The sequence below is a fragment of the Rana temporaria genome, chromosome 10 (genome assembly GCF_905171775.1).
Source record: "Rana temporaria chromosome 10, aRanTem1.1, whole genome shotgun sequence".
NCBI classification, from domain to species: Eukaryota; Metazoa; Chordata; class Amphibia; order Anura; family Ranidae; genus Rana; species Rana temporaria.
In genome coordinates, this window is record NC_053498.1 from 129229644 (window position 1) to 129249797 (window position 20154).

At 45.3% G+C, this 20154-nt stretch overlaps 1 protein-coding gene across 2 annotated transcripts in view; it reads left to right on the plus strand.

Annotated features, from left to right (window-relative positions):
• Positions 1 to 6151, plus strand: part of IGSF9B (immunoglobulin superfamily member 9B) — a 100585-nt gene extending 94434 nt beyond the window's left edge. For both annotated transcript variants that reach the window (XM_040326252.1, XM_040326254.1), the window contains exons 19-20: positions 3267 to 3370; positions 4859 to 6151. In XM_040326252.1, the coding sequence (XP_040182186.1) occupies positions 3267 to 3370; positions 4859 to 5073 (319 nt within the window). In that variant the 3' untranslated portion in view covers positions 5074 to 6151. The remainder of the gene's footprint in view (positions 1 to 3266; positions 3371 to 4858) is intronic.
• Positions 6152 to 20154: the final 14003 nt, after the last annotated feature.

Below are 20154 nucleotides of genomic sequence, written 5' to 3' on the forward strand. Positions count from 1 at the left end.
AATGGGAAAAACTCAGGTTCTCTATTTTTCCATCAGAAATTCCGACTGCTTTCTATCTTCCGTTGGAAATTCCGACAGAAAAAGTCAGATGGGGCATACACACGGAATATCCAATGAAAAGCTCCCATCGGACATTTTCTGTCGGAAATTCCGACCGTGTGTACGTGGCATAAGACTAAAACTACCGGTAAATAGAAATTTGACTTAAAAAATGAACACTGGTCTGTAGTGCATGTTCATACCTCAATGACATAAATAATAACATAGGAGATTTTTCGCCCCAGCCGTATATAATGAGTTTGTAAATTGTAGAGAAATGTAAACTAATGCATTTTAATTTAATTACTCCCATTACATTTTACACGACTAAAATTAGTTTTGGTCGACTAAAATGTACTGGAGATTTAGTCGACTAAATACGCCTAAAACAATTGCAGAAGACTAAAATGGGACTAAAAAGTCCTAAGACTTAAACTTAGACCCCTTTCAGGCGGTACAGCGCTAAAAATAGCACTGCTATACCGCCTGAAAAACTCCTACCCAGCAACCTCAATGTGAAGGCCTGAGGGCTTTCACAATGAGGCGATTCGCTGGAAGGAGAGAAAAAAATCTCCTGTCAGCAGCATCTTTGGAGCGGTGAGAGGAGCGGCGTGTATACGGCTCCTTCACCGCTCCTTCCCATTTAAAACAATGCGAAACCGCGGCAATACCGCCCGCAATGCGCCTCTGCAAAGGCGCATTGCGGGCGGTATTAACCCTTTATCGGCCGCTAGCGGGGGTTAATACCGCCCCGGCAAATCCGACGGTATAGCGGGCCTAAACCGAAATTTGTTGCCAAAATGAACACTGCCCTTCACTATATAATTGTATGCTGTGTGTGTGTACGGGTTCATTACATTACTGTACGTGGCGCAATAATTGTTTTTCATCTCGGCAAAAAATCTCATTTGCACTTGCTGCCCCTCCCCCACCATGTGTAAAAGTTTAAAGTGTTACTAAACTCACACCAGTAAAATCAGTCTGTATATGTAGTTAAATTACATAAAAAAAAAAAAAAAACAACAACTCACATACAAACTGCTATAGATGAAAAGAGTGGCTTGCGTTGTGGGGTCTGGTTAGTGCCTCAGAGAAATATCGAAGTATATATAAAAAGGTATGGATAATAGTTCTGAGAGTTGATCCTCACACGCAATCGGATCATCCGGCAGGAATTGTGTGATGACAGGCTGTTTGTCGGAAAATCTGACAGTTTGCACGCTCCATCGGACAATTGTTGGACAAAATGATTTGTCCGATAAAAATCCGATTGTGTGTATGAGGCTTAAGAAAGTCAATGGTTTCTGGGTCCTATTTTCCCAGGAACTCTGCCTCTCTGCGCCGACGCAGCGCAGAGAGGCAAGCACTGAATTCACAAAGCCAAAGCTCCCAAAACTGCGCTGGGTTTCCTAGACGTAAGCCGGCGTAGGTGGAAGTGGGCGTGAGCCATGCAAATGAGGCGTGACCCCATGCAAATGATGGGCTGAGCACCAGACACATACGTATAACGAACGGCGCAAGCGCCGTCCCGTGGACACATCCCAGTGCGCATGCTCAGAATCACGTCGGAACTACTCCCTAAGATATGTCGGATCACTGCCTACGGCGTGAATGTAACCTACGCCTAGTCTTATTCACGTCCAACGTAAAATACGCCGGCTTGTGTTCCCTGGTGCAGCCCTTTGCATGTCTGCTGCTGAGTTACACCTCCTTTATGGGGCATAACTTTACGCTGGACGTAGGACTTTAGCACTGCGTCAGACGGACATATTTTTATATATATATATATATATATATATATATATATATATATATATATATATATATAAATAAATATGTATTCGTCAGTTTAGGCCGATAGATATTCTTGTACAAATTTTTATTAAAGAAAAAAATAATTCACAATAGGTGTATATTGATTGGTTTGCGCAAAAGTTATCTTGTCTACAAAACTATGGGATAGATTTAGGGACTTTTTTTTTTCATTTTAACTGTGAATGGCGGCAATCTGATTTTTTGCGGGGCTGTAAAATTGACCCATTACACTTTTTGTGGACCAGTGACATTATTACATTGATCAGTGCTATAAAAATGCACTGATCAATGAAGAAATAGCACTGAAAGGAAAGGGGTTAACACTAGGGGGTGATCAAGGAGTTAAGTGTGTTCTAACTGTAGGGGAAATGGGCTTGCCCGGGACATGACAGATCACTGTTCCCGATGATTGGGAACAGTAGATCGGTCATGTCATCTGTCAGAATAGGGGATCCCCATTCTGCCTCTGTACTAAGCGATCACGGGTCGCCAGCAGACATCGAGTCGCGGGAACGCTCCCACAGCTGCGCGAGCCAAGGTACAATGATAGCTATTTGTGCAACTGCGGCGGCTGTTCCTTAAGTGGTTAACCAGTGCTCAGCCAGACACTGATAGACGCAACAAAACTGCTATACTATATACTGCGGATGAGAAAAAGGCATTTAGCAGTGTTTATTTACTGAAATAATTGCAGTTCCATGTTCTGTGTACTGTGGGAGACCAGATATAGTGAATGCAGGCTCCCGGCTTTAGTAATACTTTAATTCTAGCAGTGCTGAAATGGCAAAAAGTAAACCAATTGATTTGGGTTTTCCAGCAAAACTACATCTAAAATCCATAATTACCATGAAGAAACATTGAAATAGTTTTGGCATTTTATAAATAGCCCCCCCGCAGGCTCCCAGTGATAGTTAATGGATGACATTAATACACAGAGCAGAGAATAAACTCAAGATGGACATCCAAGGATATCAGAATAAATTGATGTTTGGGATGGAGCTGTGTGATTGGCTGCAAAGTGTGAGAGGATCCCTCCCCCTAGGAGTTACAGGTCACCACACTTATTATAAAGTGACCAAACTTGACCCTTCTCTTCAGAAGACGGAGATTGGATTGCTTGTGACGAGTTCCTGTGATCTGGTCACATGTAGTGGCAGTGCTTACTGTTAGGGAGATGGTCCTTGTGTTTGTATAAACCTCCTAGCGGGATGCCATTTAGCTGACAAGGGTCTCCGTCTGACCCCGACCACTCCCTGTGCACTCCATACTAACATGCAGCCATGTGCTCAGATGGGATGAAGTGTCTTGCAGAGGCTGTCCAACTCCCAGATTGCCTTGGCAGTGATGTGGTGACAGTGAAGGGGCAGATTGCTCCCACTATGGCTCTGACCACTCTCTTCTCCCCCCTCCAGGCTTGGGTTAGCTGCTGTACCTGAGAGGTCTGAAGTCATAGATGACCGCATCCATAAGCCCAAAAAATCTAGCAAGGGCAGATCAAAATCCAGGAAGCACTCTGGTAAGAACTGCTGAATTTGGTGCCGTCTGTATAATTTACTGCACATAAAGAACATTGTTACTTGTAGCAACATGTCTTCTTCTGCTCCCTCTATCTACACTATCTTGCCAAAAGTATTGGGACACCTGACTTTACATGAACTTTAATGGCGTCCCAGTGTTAATCCATAGGGTTCAGTTTTGAGTTGTCCCACCCTTTGCAGCTATAACAGCTTCAACTCCTCTGGGAAGCTGTCCACAATGTTTAGGAGTGTGTCTATGGGAATGTTTGACCATTCTTCCAGAAGCGCATTTGTGAGGTCAGGCATTTATGGCTTGTACAAGAAGACCGACGCACAGTCTCCACTCCAATTCATCCCAAAAGGTGTTCTATTGGGTCGAGGTCTATCGTGTCCATATCTTTATGGACCTTGCTTTGTGCACTGGTCCAAATCATTTAAAGCGGGAGTTCACCCATAAATTTTTTTTTCAAACAATCCCCTTAGATGGATGCTCGTTTTGTCTAGGGGAATAGGCTAGTTGTTTTAAAATATGAGCTGTACTTACCGTTTTCGAGATGCATCTTCTCCGTCGCTTCCGGGTATGGGTCTTCGGGAGCGGGCATTAATTCTTGATTGACAGTCTTCCGAGAGGCTTCCGACGGTCGCATCCATCGCGTCACTAGTAGCCGAATAAAGGCGAACGTCGGTGCGGCTCTATACTGCGCCTGCGCACCGACGTTCGGCTTCTTTCGGAAAATCGTGACGCGATGGATGCGACCGTCGGAAGCCTCTCGGAAGACTGTCAATCAAAATAGGAACGCCCAGTTCCGCAGCCCATACCCGGAAGCGGCGGAGAAGATGCATCTCGTAAACGGTAAGTACAGCTCATATTTTAAAACAACTAGCCGATTCCCCTAGACAAAATGAGCATCCATCTAAGGGGAAAAAGTGTTATGTACGGGTGAACCCCCGCTTAAATGGAGGGGGGGGGGGATCATGGTGTGGGGTTGTTTTTTCAGGGGTTGGGCTTGGACCTTTAGTTCCAGTGAAGGGAACTCTTAAGGCGTCGGCATACCAAGATATTTTGGACAATGGATGAGTGAATTTGGGGTGGAGGATCTTGACTAGACTGACCTCACGATAGAACATCTTTGAGCCAAGTCTTCTTGTCCAACATCAGGGCCTGACCTCACAAGTGTGCTTCTGGAAGAATGGTCAAACATTCCCATAGACACACTCCTAAACCTTGTGAACATCCTTCCAAGAAGAGTTGAGGCTGCCGAAGGTGGGCCAACTCAATATTGAACCCTACAGACTAAGACTGGGGTGCCATTAAATTTCATGTGCCTGTAAAGGCAGGTGTCCCAATACTTTTGGCAATATAGTCTATTTCAGGTCCCTTTCTGATCATCATGTGATATAGTCTGCCATCTCTTATCTCCTCTTTCTCCGTTACATAGTTTAGAAATGAGTCTGTGTATTAATGTGCATGGTCTTCTCTCCACCAGATGGATCCACCTCGCAGGTCTACCAGCCGGCTACAGCCATGTATACTGACACTCGCTGCATTCGTAGGAAGAAGCGTCCATCTCGACAAGACCCCCTGTCGCGCCTGTCCGCTCTGAGGGATGAGCTTTGCCACCGCTCGCTATCCGACGACCGGGCTGCCATACTGACCAGCACCGAGCCCGACGATTCCAGCGGCCATGCCACCCTTCTGTGACCATCCTTAGAGAGAGGCCTGTATTATGGGCCCTTTCTGTCTCTTGGTGCTGACAATATCCACCCTCCCTCTGAAAAAAACAAAAACCGTGAGCAGCAAGTTGTGCGTTCATTCCTACCTCACCAACCCTGTGTGTGCACGGAGGGGAGACTTAGCCTCACATGTTGCAAACATGTACAGTGTTAAGATGGCTGCTGGTGGGGGCACACATGCTGGTCACAGCTTGGCACTTTGTATGACCATAGCACATGTGGCAGCTTTGAGAAAAAAGAAAACGCCACGTCTCACAGCCCAACCCACCCTATGGTGTTTTTATGTGAACCGTAGCAGAGAGTCGTGCTGTGAATCTAGCCAAGCCGTTTACATGAACATGCCACGGCGTGTCTGTGTATACATGTGTTTGTACGTGTACCCGCTAATGGGTGCGCCTTGACTACGCAGTACATAGAGAGAATATTTAGACATAAATGATATATTTTATTGTGTAGGGATTAGACTGATTAGATGTTTGTATTATTGGGGAAGGACATCACTAAAGCTGCTGAAGGACATCCATCTAGTTTGTACTACCTATTCACGTGTTCAATCATTATTGTTATTTATTTAAGTTATTGGTCTTGTGGCCGGCTTCTCCGGAACCCTCATTAGCAGTGCATCTCCCATCTCCGTCTCCACCTCCGGAGGGGCCAGCCACGACAGAGGGGATCTTATCTGGGGTGTTCACATGTAGTACTGGGTGGGGAATTTGGGATACATTTTAAAGAAACCTGTCATAAGGAAAACATTGCTGACTTTGATCTGAAAATGCTGGTTATCTGGCTGTTTTCCTAAGCTTATTTCTTTCCGAGTCCCTAATGGAAAAGAAGTCAGTACATAAGGAAAGTCAGAAGTCCTCATCTGTATCCTTGTTTGAAGCCAGAACATCAGCCAATTGCTGTTTTAAAAAAGGAGAGGCCATCGATGGTGGCCTCTAAGTTTTTGTCATGACAGGTCACCTTTAAACACATGAAGAAGTAGTACAAGCTTTTCTGTAACTTCTTTTGTTGCCGTTTGTTTTTCTTAAAAGCTTCTCTTTTTATTTATTTTTTTATAAATGATGTAATGGGGGATAAAGCCCACCTGGGCAGGAATCGTATAGTAGGGGTTCCCACAGATCGCATGTGATATTCTCCATTTGCGGCTATTATGATAGCTCAGATGTTGGGTGCGATGGTTGTGACAGAGGGAATATTTGAGGTAATCGCGTAAGCAATAATTTCCAGAAACTGCTGCAGATGGTTTAGCTCCTTCGTCACATTTCCTCCCAGAATGTCTTGTATCGCCGGGTCCCCTTCTTCCAGGACTGCTGACATGAAACGCCTGACAGTCCCACTACCTAGGTGACTGCAAACACACAAGGTTGTCACAAACCCATATTAGTGCCAACAATACAGAAGAGAAATAAAAGTACTGTTGGGTGACGGGAAGGGGCCTGTCTGTCATCCCCATCCATGGGTCAGCTGTTCCTGAGCAGAGCTGTCCTCTTTAGATAATTTATGTCGAATATGAAAAGAACCCGACGTGTGTAAATCCTGGAATGAACAGACCACAAATTATGAATGCTTTGGGTGTTCCATTAACACCACGGAACCTACAAGATGACGCGTCCGCCGTGTGATGTCACTAGCACCGTCCCAAATGTTCCTGGGTTTCAGAAGTATAAGGTCCTTTGTTTATTAGATGGACCGCAGGCGTGTTTTATCTTTGGATGGATTGATCGAGGTGTAGGACGGAGGTCCATTCCTAATCATTATTCATAATAATTACAGGAGGCAAGGGAAAAGGGAGTAGCCGCTCCAGGTGGGAACCCAGATGAATATCCTCCGTTGCAGACAACTCAGGTGCAGGCAATGCACTTAGCAAAGCAGGAACAAAAATTGTTTCTGGACAGCCGCACTCTGAACAAGTTGTAGCCTTTATTAAAAAAAAGGACAGCACTACTAGTCACAGCAACATAAAATAAAACCCGACCTCCGACTTGTTTCGCACTGAAACTAGTGCTTAGTTGACTAAGCACTAGTTTCAGTGCGAAACGCGTAAGCAGTCGGGTTTTATTTTATGTTGCTGTGACTTGTAGTGCTGTCCTTTTTTTAATAAAGGCTACAACTTGTTCAGAGTGCGGCTGTCCAGAAACAATTTTTGTTCCTGCTTAATTACAGGAGGCAGTCTGAGGGGCAGCTATAACCTGAAACATGAGACTGTTAGGGGATTTTCTGTAAAATCCCCTTCAGTTGAGACAGATTTTGTATTTCTGTTTGATGAAAGTGAATGGCCTTGGATCAAAAGTGTGGTCAGAACTGCTTTAGTTTTGAGTTGTGCCTGTGATTGGGGTTAAATCTGAATAGAAGTTGCGATTGATATTAGTTCTAAGTGGCGGCTGTGATTGGCATGAAGTCTGAGTAGCAGGTGCAAACAGACTTACGTTGTGCTCATAAGTTTACATACCCCCAACAGAATTTGAAATGCAGTTTATATAAAAATTAGTAAAGTAATTGTAAACCCACACCTTGTAAAACAACCCATTCAGTTTAAAATAGAAAATGAAAAGGCAAAACATTTGTGTATAGATTTTAAAAACATTATAAACACCTCCCCCCCTTTTTTTTTATAGATGTGATCACATACCCTCTGTTCTCAGCTGAAGGAGGAGAAACAGCAGCACACTGATCTTCCCAGTGAGAGGCTGTGAAGAGGGGGGTGTTAGGACGCATCTCATAATGTTTTTTACCTTCAAGCATCGTCTCTCAGGGGACTCTTGCTTCTCATTGGCTGAGGCAGCAACAGGGTCCATTGGCTCCCGTTGCTGTCAATCACAGCCAATCAGAAGAGTGAGGGGCGGGACCGAGCCGCAGCTCTGTGTGTGAATGGGCACGCAGAGCTGCAGCTCAGGAGCAAGTCTACTTGGGTGCCCCTAGAGCAAGCTACTTGCTTTGAGGGCACTTGGCAGGAGGGAGGGGCCAAGGGCGCCGGCCCCATGAAAAAGGAGGATGACATTTTTGTTATTTAAAAAAAAAAAACACACGACTTTAACCGCTTGCTCACCGCCCTATAGACGATATATGTCTACAAGACGGTCGCTTAACTCTGGGAGGAATGCACGTCCTCCCAGAATCGCGCGCCCCAATAAAAAACCCAACGGTGATTAAATACCACCAAAAGAAAGCTCTATTTGTGTGAAAAAAATAGACGAAAATTTCATTTGGGTACAAATTGTGAGATCACCGAAAGCTGAAAATTGGTCTGGTTATTAAGTGGGTTTACGTGCCTGGTGGTCAAGTGGTTAATAACACCAATAACAGCCTATAATGTGTGATAGTTGTGAACAAGGCTTCCAATTTTCTCATGGGATAGTTATGATTGAAGCTCTTTATTTTTTTAACCACTTAAGGACCGCCTCCTGCACATATACGTCGGCAGAATGGCACGGCACGGCTGGGCACATGTTGGTACAGGTACGTCAGGTACGTCCTGTACTAGTACCCAGCCGTGGGTCGCGGTACTATGTTTTGGTTGTATACCATGTGTGTCGGAGATCTCTCTAGCATGGATCAATGAGTTTGCGATGGCCACTGCAGAACCTTCTTTTTTTCTGCTTCAGCCACTTCAAGGGTCAACTTGGCCGTATGTTTCAGATCATTGTCATGTTGGAAAGTCAAAGTGTGCGCCATGTTGTGCTTTCCAGACTGATGAAAGCAAACTGTAGCTCACACACCCCAGAACAGCAGGGGATCCAAGGCCATGCTTAACTGTAGGGATGGTGTGCCTCTAAAGGTCCTGTTGACTCTCACCCAACATAACATTTGTTGTTGTGTCCATTAAGTTATATTATGGTGTTAATCACTCTTAATGATTTTATTCCAGAAGTTTGAGGCTTCTGTAGGTGATGGTTAGCATGTTGTAAGTGGGCTGTTTTGGTGGCGTTGGTGCAGCAAAAATAGCCAACATTTTACAAACTCTGCTAGATGTATGTAAACTAATGAGCAGAACTGTATATCGGCTGCAATTGGCATTAGTTCTTAGTGATGGCTGTGAATGGAGTCAGATCTGAGTGGCGGCTCTGAATGGCATACGATCTATGTGGCAGCTGCAAATATAATTTGTTTTGAGTGGTGGCTGAGATTGGCATTAGATCTAAGTGGTGAATGTGAATGGCATCAGATCAGAGTGGCGAATTAAGTTTGACTGGAGTGTTTGCCATCTTCCTTGTTGAAATCCATTCTAGCGAAGGTCTCCCAGGATTCCCTTCTCATTGAAATACTCACCTTCATCTTGCTGTGAGTTTCGTGGAGATATTTGGGGATCCTGTTAATGGTCTCTCCGTCCTTCCCATTATAATGTTCTGTAGTATTAATTGAAGCGGTGCTCTGGATTCAGCAATAATGTCAGTGGTGGAAGGACAGACAGCTGCAGCCTTCTGTGATCTGTGTGTCCATCTGTGGTTCATTGTCACTGTCCGGAGATGCGAGAGTAGATGGATATGTGTTGCTGCCAGCTGTTGGATGGTGTTACCCATCTGCCGTATACCACAGTGAGGAGACAGGAGAGAGCACCTGCTTTCATCTCTCTTCAGTCTGTTTGTATTCACAGTTTGGTCTGTTCACTCCCAGTGTATATTGCAAGGTCTTGACACGGCAAAAGTGGACACTGCGTAGGAACTTTTTGTCAGACGATCTATTTCCACAGAGCGGATAACTGATGAGAGGCGCTACCCTTACATGATGAACTGTGTCATGTACACATGGTACATATGAGTCCAGCGTGCACAGTGTAGGTCGTGTCTATACATGGTACATACAGGTCCTGTGTGCCCAGTGTAGGTCCTGTCTATACATGGTACATACAGGTCCTGTGTGCCCAGTGTAGGTTATATGTGATAATTACAGGTCCTGTGTGCACAGTATAGGTCATGTCTATACGTGGTACATACAGGTCCTGTGTGCACAGTGTAGGTCATGTCTATATGTGGTACATACAGGTCCTGGCTATACGTGGTACATACAGGTCCTGTGTGCACAGTGTAGGTCCTGGCTATACGTGGTACATACAGGTCCTGGCTGTTTGTGTTACATACAGGTCCTTTGGGCACAGTGTAGTAAGTGTCATGTACACGTGGTGCAAATAGTCCCTGTCTGCACAGTTTAAACCAGGGATGCCCAACCTTTTGAATAGCAAGGGCCATTTAGGCAACTTGGTAACCAGTGGTGGGCCACAATGAACGGAGCGGGCGGATGACAGGTCACGGCTACTCTATGGCCCCTCCGATCTGCCAAGATGGAAGGGGACGAATTCTCATCTTTTTTTTGGATTGGAGGTAGGCGAGTGTAAATGGACATCTGCTGCTCTGTAAAGGTGAAATGAGGGTCCCATTTGGTCAAGCTGATGATGTGAAAAGGGCCTAAGACTGCTTTCAACTGATGGTTTACCCACACCACGGGTGCAGCGTAGTGCACCTGTGTCTATCCTGCGGGTTAGCTGAACATTGCCATTGACTCCTTCTGTGGCAAAGCCGGCGCTGTAGAGGAAACATCAGCTTATGGGGCTCTGGTCCAGACTCGCTTTCTTCCTCTACCACCAGCTTCATTCACAACACTGATGCTGTGGTATGGCAGATCGGCAACCTGCGATTTGGCCTTGCCAACCCGCTATTCCAGAGCAGGAGGTCGGGGGCCACATCAGAGGGCTCCGCGGGCCACTGGTTGGCCACCCCTGGTTTAAACCGTGTCGTTACGGACCATATCTGCACCATCGTGGTTTGATTCGGCACATAACTTGTTCAGTGGTGAATAGAGGGTCACTTGCTCGGGGGCTCATCTTGTACATACCCGTTTATTATTAATCCTTTGGAGCTTTTCCTTGTTTTACATGGCCGAAGGTATTGTTGTTGTTTCTATGTGCTAATATCAAAGTCTACATATAAGAATAATATATATATATATATATAAATCTATATAGAGAAATATATATAGTGAAAGAGGAACAGACTTTATCTATATATAGTATCTTTTATTTTTCTATCAAGCTGCTGCTAGCCACAGGGCTAGTTGTGAGTAGTAACTGGCCCCTGTGGACAGAGTCATCTGATTCCCTCTGGAGATTAGCACGCTTCCTCTCTGGTCGGGATCGGTTGTCGGTGCTATAGACGTCTGGCTATCATTTCAGTTGTTTCTTTGGTGCATAGGACTAGCCAGATAGCCATTAATATTTCGGTGATCTCTGGCTAAACCATTTCTCTTGTGTGCTGTACAGCAGTAAAGTGACATCATGGGGGGGGCATCTGACTGTTGCCCGCAGGGTGTCTGTCTTACAGTGCCGTCAAACCTTCCACAGATTCGCAGTTCAGATGATTGTCGCTCAGGTGTCTGACTCCTGGCTTCTAGCTTTACTCATATGATGGTCTCTTGCCTTCCTAAATCACCAGACACCTCAATATTCTGTACTGTGCAAAACCAGCCAAGGAGCGAGTGCCACTGTTGCCAACCGGCAAGATATTCGAGCGCCCCATTTTTATTTTAAGGTCCATCTATGTGTGAATGGAAGGTGACGAATTGGGAGACATTCAGAAGAAGCACATTGGGGTACCCGTCTCCGGAGCATTGCAGAGATTCCAGGTGTGGTTAACCTCTCTGGGCAGAATGCGGTCTGCAGCTGGAGGGGGTGATCTGCTGGTGCCCCTTCAGTGCCTTATTGCCATCAGAAGCACATAATGCCATCTCAGATATACCTGTTGAAGCCTTAGCTTGTCAGTAGAGAAGGTGATAAGCTGGTAGGGTTTGTCTTACATTGAAGGGTGCTATTCATAGACACACATTACCTTTCACTGCTCATCTGAGGTTTTCTTTTGTTGCCGGTGACCAGTTCCGGTGCTCTCTGACAACCTTCAATCTACATTGTGCCAAAGTTTCTAGATATTTCTTATTGAATGTGTTCACCGAATGGGCTCAGATCATTCCTACAGGAAGCAAGCTGCCATTATTCCAGCAACAAATACCATTTTGAACCCAGGTAAATGAGAGACCGGTGAAATCCTCCCAGGCAGTTTTATAGAAACTAAAAGTAAGACATCTTTAAACTGCTGCGCTTTTTTTGCAAGTAGACGAGCTACACTTGAAATATAAAGTTGCTGAAAACACTTTTAGCAAAATAGTTCAAATAATTCTCTGAATTGCTTTCAGAAAATGAGACGGTGAATCTGAAGTAAGGTCACTGTAGCATTTTTCAGTGCCGACTTTAATAATAAGCCCCATTTTCTTGCAGAACCGAGTCATTGATTGCGTGCTAATCTCTTGACATTAGAACCAATATTGGCTAATCTCTTGGTGGTTAACAGACTGGCCACAAACGACCTGATAAAAGCAGGCATTGAGGCAAATTTGTCAGGCTTTTTACAGGTGCGGTGAAAGCTTCCTTACTTGAAGTGATTGTTAGTGTACATTTTCCATTGTTGGAAACATTTTGACCAATGGGAATGAAGCTTTGAACACATTTGTACTGCTGCCACTTTCAGCCCCATTAGGAAGAAGATCCCAGCAGCTCCCCATGGCGGCTGAGTTGTGTTAGGGTTGTCAGATGGTTCTTACGTTTTGTCAGACATCTTTCATTGGATCCTAACTTTTAGGTAGATTCAGATACGTTGGCGTAACTTTGCGGCGGCGTAGCTTAAGGAATTTAAGCTACGCCGCCGTAAGTTAGCGAGGCAAGTACATGATTCACAATGTACTTGCCTGCTAAGTTACGTTGGCGTAGCCTAAATCGGCGGGCGTAAGGGCGCCTAATTCAAATGTTTGAGGGGGCGTGTTTTATGTTAATGGCGCTTGACCTCACGTTTTTTTTTTGCGAACTGCGCATGCGCCGGGCGCCTACATTTCCCAGTATGCATTGCGGCTAAGTACGCCGCACGGGCCTATTGATTTTGACGTGGACGTAAACGACGTAAATCCCGATTCACGGACGACTTACGCAAACGACGTAAAAAATTCGAATTTCAACGCAGGAACGGCGGCCATACTTGGACATTACTATTTGAATAGGGCCTAGCTCCAACTTTACGCGGCCTATCTCTTACGTAAACGGCGTAAAAGTACTGCGTCGGCCGGGCGTACGTTTGTGAATCGGCGTATCTCCTCATTTACATATTCTACGCCAACCGCAATGGAAGCGCCACCTAGCGGCCATCCAAAATATTGCAATCTAAGATAGGACGGCGCAAGCCGTCGTATCTTAGATATGTTTAAGCATATCTCTGTTTGAGCATACGCTTAAACATAAGTCGGCGTAGATTCTGAGTTAGGTCGGCTTATCTACTGATAAGTCGGCCTAACTTTACTGAATCTACCTAAATATCTTAGGAAGGCTTATTATTTCGTTATCATACAATGAGCCCCTAGTCAATCTCCCAAATCTCTTGGCAGCCAGAGCTTTCTCCACGATTGCTAAAATATAGTTGTGTGCAAAATACAGAGGGGAACATCCCAAAAAGGGGCACTGGCAGTCTGCTTGCTGCTTTAGGCTTTGCACTGAAAGACACCCTCTTCCCACTCCTATGTGTGACATGCACTATAGATTCTAAGCGCCAGGAGACCATGCCATCATGTCAATTCCTCATTCCCCAGTCTGGTCAACCATGTTGGGGGAATATCTTGATTCCTCGCAGGAGGGTGAAGAAAGCACCGAGTAGCGCAATGGTGACACACTCACGTCTATTACACTTGTGTATTGCGTGCTTGCAACAAGCGTGACCTTTGTGCATTTTCCTATTAGCCTATAGACACAAGCGGAGCACGAATGAAGCACACATTGACACCTGACATGTCCTGTCACTCGTCTTCTGCTGTCGGCTGTTTCAGTATGGAGGTCACAAATATTTTGGAGTTTGTGTTCTGCTCTGTAATATTCCTATTCCTCCCCCCTATGGGGGTGTTTCAGGGCAGATGAAAGGATGAACAACGTCCTACTCTTCTAATCTGATTAATAATTACGGGAGTGAGGCAAATGATCGCGGTCTTGGTGACGAGGTTCAGACTTCAGAAAGCAAATAGATTAGAGTTACAATAAGAAGCAAGCCTGCTCTGATCTTCAGTGTGGCACAAGACACATTTTCTGAGTTCTGTCATTCCTGTCCACAGCCGGGGCTCTGGGATTTTAATGGATCATTCCACCCAAAACTGATATCTTACTGGTAGATACTGGATAATTAATCCGCCTTATGGTTACTCATATCTCTTAGGGATTTTGTCTGTGACCATGATGAGGACTCCCTTCTCTGCTTGCTAGGTTATAACTTTATTTTATACTATGGATAATGAAGCAGGAGGACTAGGAGCACCCAAGTGGACAGAACAACATCTGACAGAGAAAATGTCATAACTGGAATTCCCAAGAGATATAAGAAATCAATAAGCGACTCAGCCCACCATGTTCCACCTGTAACTGAACTATCACTTTTTGGTGGAGTAACCAGTCTCTATACCACAGAATGTAATCCCAGCAATGAGAATGTCAGACCGGCACTGGTGCTCCGGCTGTTTTATGTTAAAAAGGTTTCCAAGAGATCCTCCCGCTGAACACACAACCCAGAAACCTTACATTGGTGCTTGAAACATTACGGAGCAGAATCTGGGTCTCCGGTTTTATCACAGTCATTCGAGTAATAAACACCTCACACCTAGAAACCAGACAGAGTCATTTTCAATAAATATTTGTACAAGTGAATGCATATTTAATGAAACAAAGAAAAAAACTCTTACAATAAATATATGAAATCTGTTTTACATTCTTTCTTCCTGTGTCTTCATTCGCTGATCAGTAGATTTTGTGAGCTAAGGCCTTTAGAAGGTAGGTAACCTAATGGGACAGGGCTCGCCAGAGGTGAAATCCAAGTCAAAACCATGTCTGGTAATAGTCATGTCCAAAGTAAGGGGATTGACTGGTTGACCGTTCTGAAACCAAGACCAATGAAGTGACACCATGACTGTCCAAGACTTGGCGTATTTCACCACAGACACCAGAGATTTGAATCTGTGGCTTATAGATCGGAAGAAACTGAATCTCTTCATAAAAAAGCATTAACAATTTAGACCTTTTGATGGCCAATATTACTATCAGGGGCCAGATCCACAGCCCCGCAACGTAACTTAACAGCTTTAAGTTACACTGCCGCAAATTTCCTAAGTTAGGTATCGATCCACAACACACTTACCTGGAAATTTGCGGCGGTGCAACTCAAATCCGTCCGGCGCAAGGCGTTCCTAATCTAATGGGGCGAGTCCCATTTAAATTAGGCGCGCTCCCGTGCCGGACGTACTGCGCATGCTTGTGACGCAAATTTCCCGACGTGCTTTGCGCGACGTCTTTTTTTGATCAGCGCGTAGCGTATTTCCGTATTCCCATACAGCTTACGCAATCGACGTAAAATTTAAAAATTCGACGCGGGAAGGATGGCCATACTTTACACAGCAATACGCCTGCTGTGTAAAAGTAGGGCTGGTTTACAAAAGTGTAACTAAGCGACGGGAAACTAACGTAGCGGCGACGTAGCGAACGCGAAAAAGCTTTGAGGATCGACGCAACTCCTCATTAGCATACCCGACGCGTAATTTCGACGATGAATGCCCCCAGCGGCGGTCGCGGTACTGCATCTTAAGATCCGGCAGTGTAAAACTATTACACCTGCCAGAGCTTCTGTCTATCTCTTGGAAACTGATTCTGTGGATCAGTTCCAAAGGTAGAAACAGGGATACGACGGCGTATCCCTTTTGAGGATCTGGCCCTAATATCCTATAGAGGAGGGATAGGCAATTAGCGGACCTCCAGCTGTTGCAAAACTACAAGTCCCATGAGGCATAGCAAGACTCTGACAGCCACAAGTATGACACCCAGAGGCATGATGGGACTTGTAGTTTTGCAACAGCTGGAGGGCCACTAATTGCATATCACTGCTATAGAGAATCCATACATTAAAGTACTATAATGCCTCGTACACACAACCAGTTTTCCCGTCGGGAAAACTGCCATGACAGCTTTTAGCCGGGAAAACTGTCCGTGTGTATGCTCCATGACAGTTTGTTTTCCAGGCGGGAAAAATGAGAACAAGTTTTCTTTTTTCCTGCCGGGATTCCCGGTGTTTTTTAAGCCTGCAGTTTTTCAGGCCGGCAGTATGGGGAAAGCCTGCGGTGGAGCATACACACGGCCGGGTTCCCCGACCAAAGCTCTCATGGCAGTTTTGCTGCCAGGAAAACCGGCCATGTTTCGGAAGAAAACGTTTTCCTGGCAGACTTTTTACCGCCAGGAAAACCAAATCGCGTGTACAGGGCATCATAGACAAAGCAGAGTTCCACCCTAAAAATGAACTTTTTATGAACAGCTTGCCTTTAATGTAAAAAAATAAATAAAACATTTAAATTTTTTTTTTTTTTTTACTCACTTCTATATGGCTGTTATTAGGCAGATTTCTTAATCTGCCTAGTTCCTAGTCCACGGTGGTAGAACCTCCTGGGAAATGACACTCATTTCCCAGGAGTCTCTGGGCATTACTGTGCCTAAAAATCCCAGAATGCACCTCTCTCGGAAAATCAAGGAAGAAACATGAACTGGGCTTCATAATGCCCACAGCTATGATGGAAAGGGCTACAAGACCCTCGAGATGATATCAGATATGTTTTTGGAACCGTTTATGTACCGATCGTGCTTTATTAATATGTTAATGAATATTCATAATAATGTAATTGAGATTGCAAAAAAAAAAAAAAAGTTTTATGCCGGAACCCCGCTTTCAAATCTATGGAGATTCCATCTAGTACACATTATAATAGACCACAAATCTATAGAGGATCCATTATACACTACAATAGAATATGGACAGTTTATCCATATTCACTCTATAGGATTTAGGTATATTAGAGACCATCCAATATACATTATAATATATCCATATCCTATAGAGATTCTATGCCTTTATCATGGACTAAAACGTATTGTGAATTGGGGGTGTAGCTCAGTGGTAGATGTGTTTTTACAGTGAGTCCACATTACATAGGAGTTATAGTTAAGGGCCTGTTAGCCCACTTTTATTAAACAAAAATTAAAAGGTCCATTCAGGATTTCCATGCAGGGGTTTCAACTTCACTCAGCAACAAATAATAAAAAGAATATGGAGCCATCTGGCTCTTAGGCTCACTGAGCCTCATTTGCAATTCCTGGTCTCCAAATATGGTTCGTTAGGGCCTCTGTTTAAGCTGGGCTGTGCTGTGGGCTCATTCTGTTGTTCCTGGGGTGCTTTACCACCCTGGGGCGACAGGTGGAGTCCAGGCTGGGGTGCCTCTTGCCAGCAGCCAATCAGGAGGGAGTTTCCCTCGCGGGGCATGCTGGGGGAGGGTACTTCTGGGGAAGACGCCATTAAGGCGGGGTTCTTTTCCGGTGTGGCGCCCACCTTTAGGGTGACCACACATCACGGCCCCCTGGCGAGATGGCCTACCAGGCCGGGGTGCGCGTGCCACGCGGTGTTCCTGGACCATGTTGGCCCGGAACATTTGAAGTTGTGGCGGGGCCCCAGTAATCGACTGGGTCCCCAATCCTGAGGAAAGATCCCAAGCAAGATAGCTGTTCGGTGGGGAGTCAGCCTGAGGAGAGGCTGGCAATCCAATAGGGCCTCGACAATCCATCGGGGATCAAGGTAACCGGACACTGGAAGGGGTGGATGTCAGCCACCTGTCAGTCGGTGACCCAATTGAGAACTACCTGAAGGAGATTCAGGCACAAATATTACTAAAGAGGATTTCTCCATGATCTAAGTTCTGGGAAGGGTCTGTGGCAGAGACTTGTTTCCCTCAAAGTCCTGAGCGATACCCTGGCTGCCAGGTCGGTGTGAGAGGCCTGTCCAGGTACACTATACCCACTCCGGCTGGAGTGGCGACGAAAGTAGAGTGTCGTTGGAAGCAGGACTGCTTCCGTACTGTTAAGCCTGAATCTGCTATTTCTTTGCCATCTACCTCAAGTTTTACTGTTTACCGTGTTGGGTAAAATAAAAGCACAAGAAAAGACACCTGCTGTGTGGACATTCCATTGCTTGGCTCTCATCAACTACACTAGACGGCGGAGTCACAGAGGTAACATGCCACCCAATCTATAACCAGCAGCTCCTTCGGGGGTGAGCGCTACATACCTATAACCTATGGAGAGTTCACCCATTATATACTATAACAGACCCAAAAACCCACAGACAAGCTACCAATTATACACTATAGTAGACCAATCGCCTGTGGAGAGTTCATCCAATATACACTAATAGATCAATAATCTATAGAGAATCTATCTGCCATATGCTACAATAGACCAATAACAGTGGTGCAGAGTAGCACTTTCGCCTAGCAGCAAAAGGGTCGCTGGTTCGAATCCCGACCACGATACCATCTGCCTGGAGTTTGCATGTTCTCCCTGTGCATGCGTGGGTTTCCTCCAGGTACTCCGGTTTCCTCCCACACTCCAAAGACATGCTGGTAGGTAAATTGGATCTTATCCAAATTGGCCCAGTATATATATGTATATCTGTGTGTATGACTGTGTCCCAAGCGTGTCACGATCCTACGGGATAAAATGACCGCACCAGCCAAGCAGACTCTGGCTGGAAAAAGCGCCCAGAGGCGATTCAGTTCGCATGAGTTGCGCTATACAAGTCATTCATTCATTCATTCATTACTTGTAGAGAGTTCATCCAGTGCAGTATACACTATATTAGACCAATAGCCTATGAAGAGCCAATCCATTTTACACTATATTAAATCAATGAACTATAGAGAGTCCACCCAATTTATACACCAACAGCTCATGGAGAGTCCATCTATTAAAACTTATAATATCATGGAAAGTTCACTATAACAAACTCTCCATAGAGAGTCCATCCGTTATACACTATAAGAGACCGTTAGCCTATAGAGCAGTGATGGCGAACCTTGGCACCCCAGATTATTTGGAACTAAATTTCCCATGATGCTCCAGTACACTGCAGAGTGAATGAGCATCATGGGAAATTTAGTTCCAAAACATCTGGGGTGCCAAGGTTCGCCATCACTGCTATAGAGGGTCCACAGCATTATACTGTACACTATAGTAGACCAATATGCTTTAGAGCAGGGGTGGTCAACCATGTGGCCAGCGGAGCCCTCTAAAGTGGCCTGAGACCTCAACATGAGGGAAGTGCATGCCCATGTTCTGGGATGGCGGGTCAGCAAGCCCAGATCGCAATCAACAGGTTGCTGAGCTGCCATCCCAGCGCAACAGAGTGCATTGAGCCAGCAGCAGAGGAAACAGAAGGTTGCGGAAGGAGAAGGAGCCGCATAAGCCGGTGCTTCCTCTAACACCAGCTGCTGCCCCAGGTGGAGTTATATGCACTTCACCTGGGACCCTTCTAGCAGCCTGGAAAGCAATCCCAGCAGACGTTGGAAGAGGAAAAGTTCAGTGTATTAAATTGCCAATATGCCCATTGCAAAAGTGCAGTGTATGTGCTCTTATAAAATTAGGTTGCTTTCACACTCATTCACAGGTGCAGCGTAGTGCACCTGCAGGTTAGCTGTACTGAGTCATAGACTTCTATTATATCCTGTGGGTTTGGTGCGCTTTTTGAATGCGCATCAACACTCCTGAATGCGGGAATTTTGGTGCGCTTTCAGAAAGTGCACCACACCCGCAAGATATAATAGTCTGTGGCTCAGTGCAGGAAAGCTGAACGTGCAGTGTGGTGCAGGTAAACCAACGCATCCGTGTGAAAGGGGCCTCAGCACAGTAAGGGGCAGTTTACATGGGGGGCAGTAAAACCCCATAATTTATTGTGGCCTTGCGACCGGTTAGCAAATCACTTACAGTAAGTGGCCCTCGCTCTTGAATAGGTTGAGGCCATATGTTTTACACTATAATAGATGGATGTGTATACATGCATTTTTACAGTGAGTCAACATCACATATGTAGGAGTTATAGTTAAGGGGCCCGTTAGCCCACTTTTATTAAACAATTATTATAAGGGCCATCCAGGATTCCCATGCAGGGGAATCTCC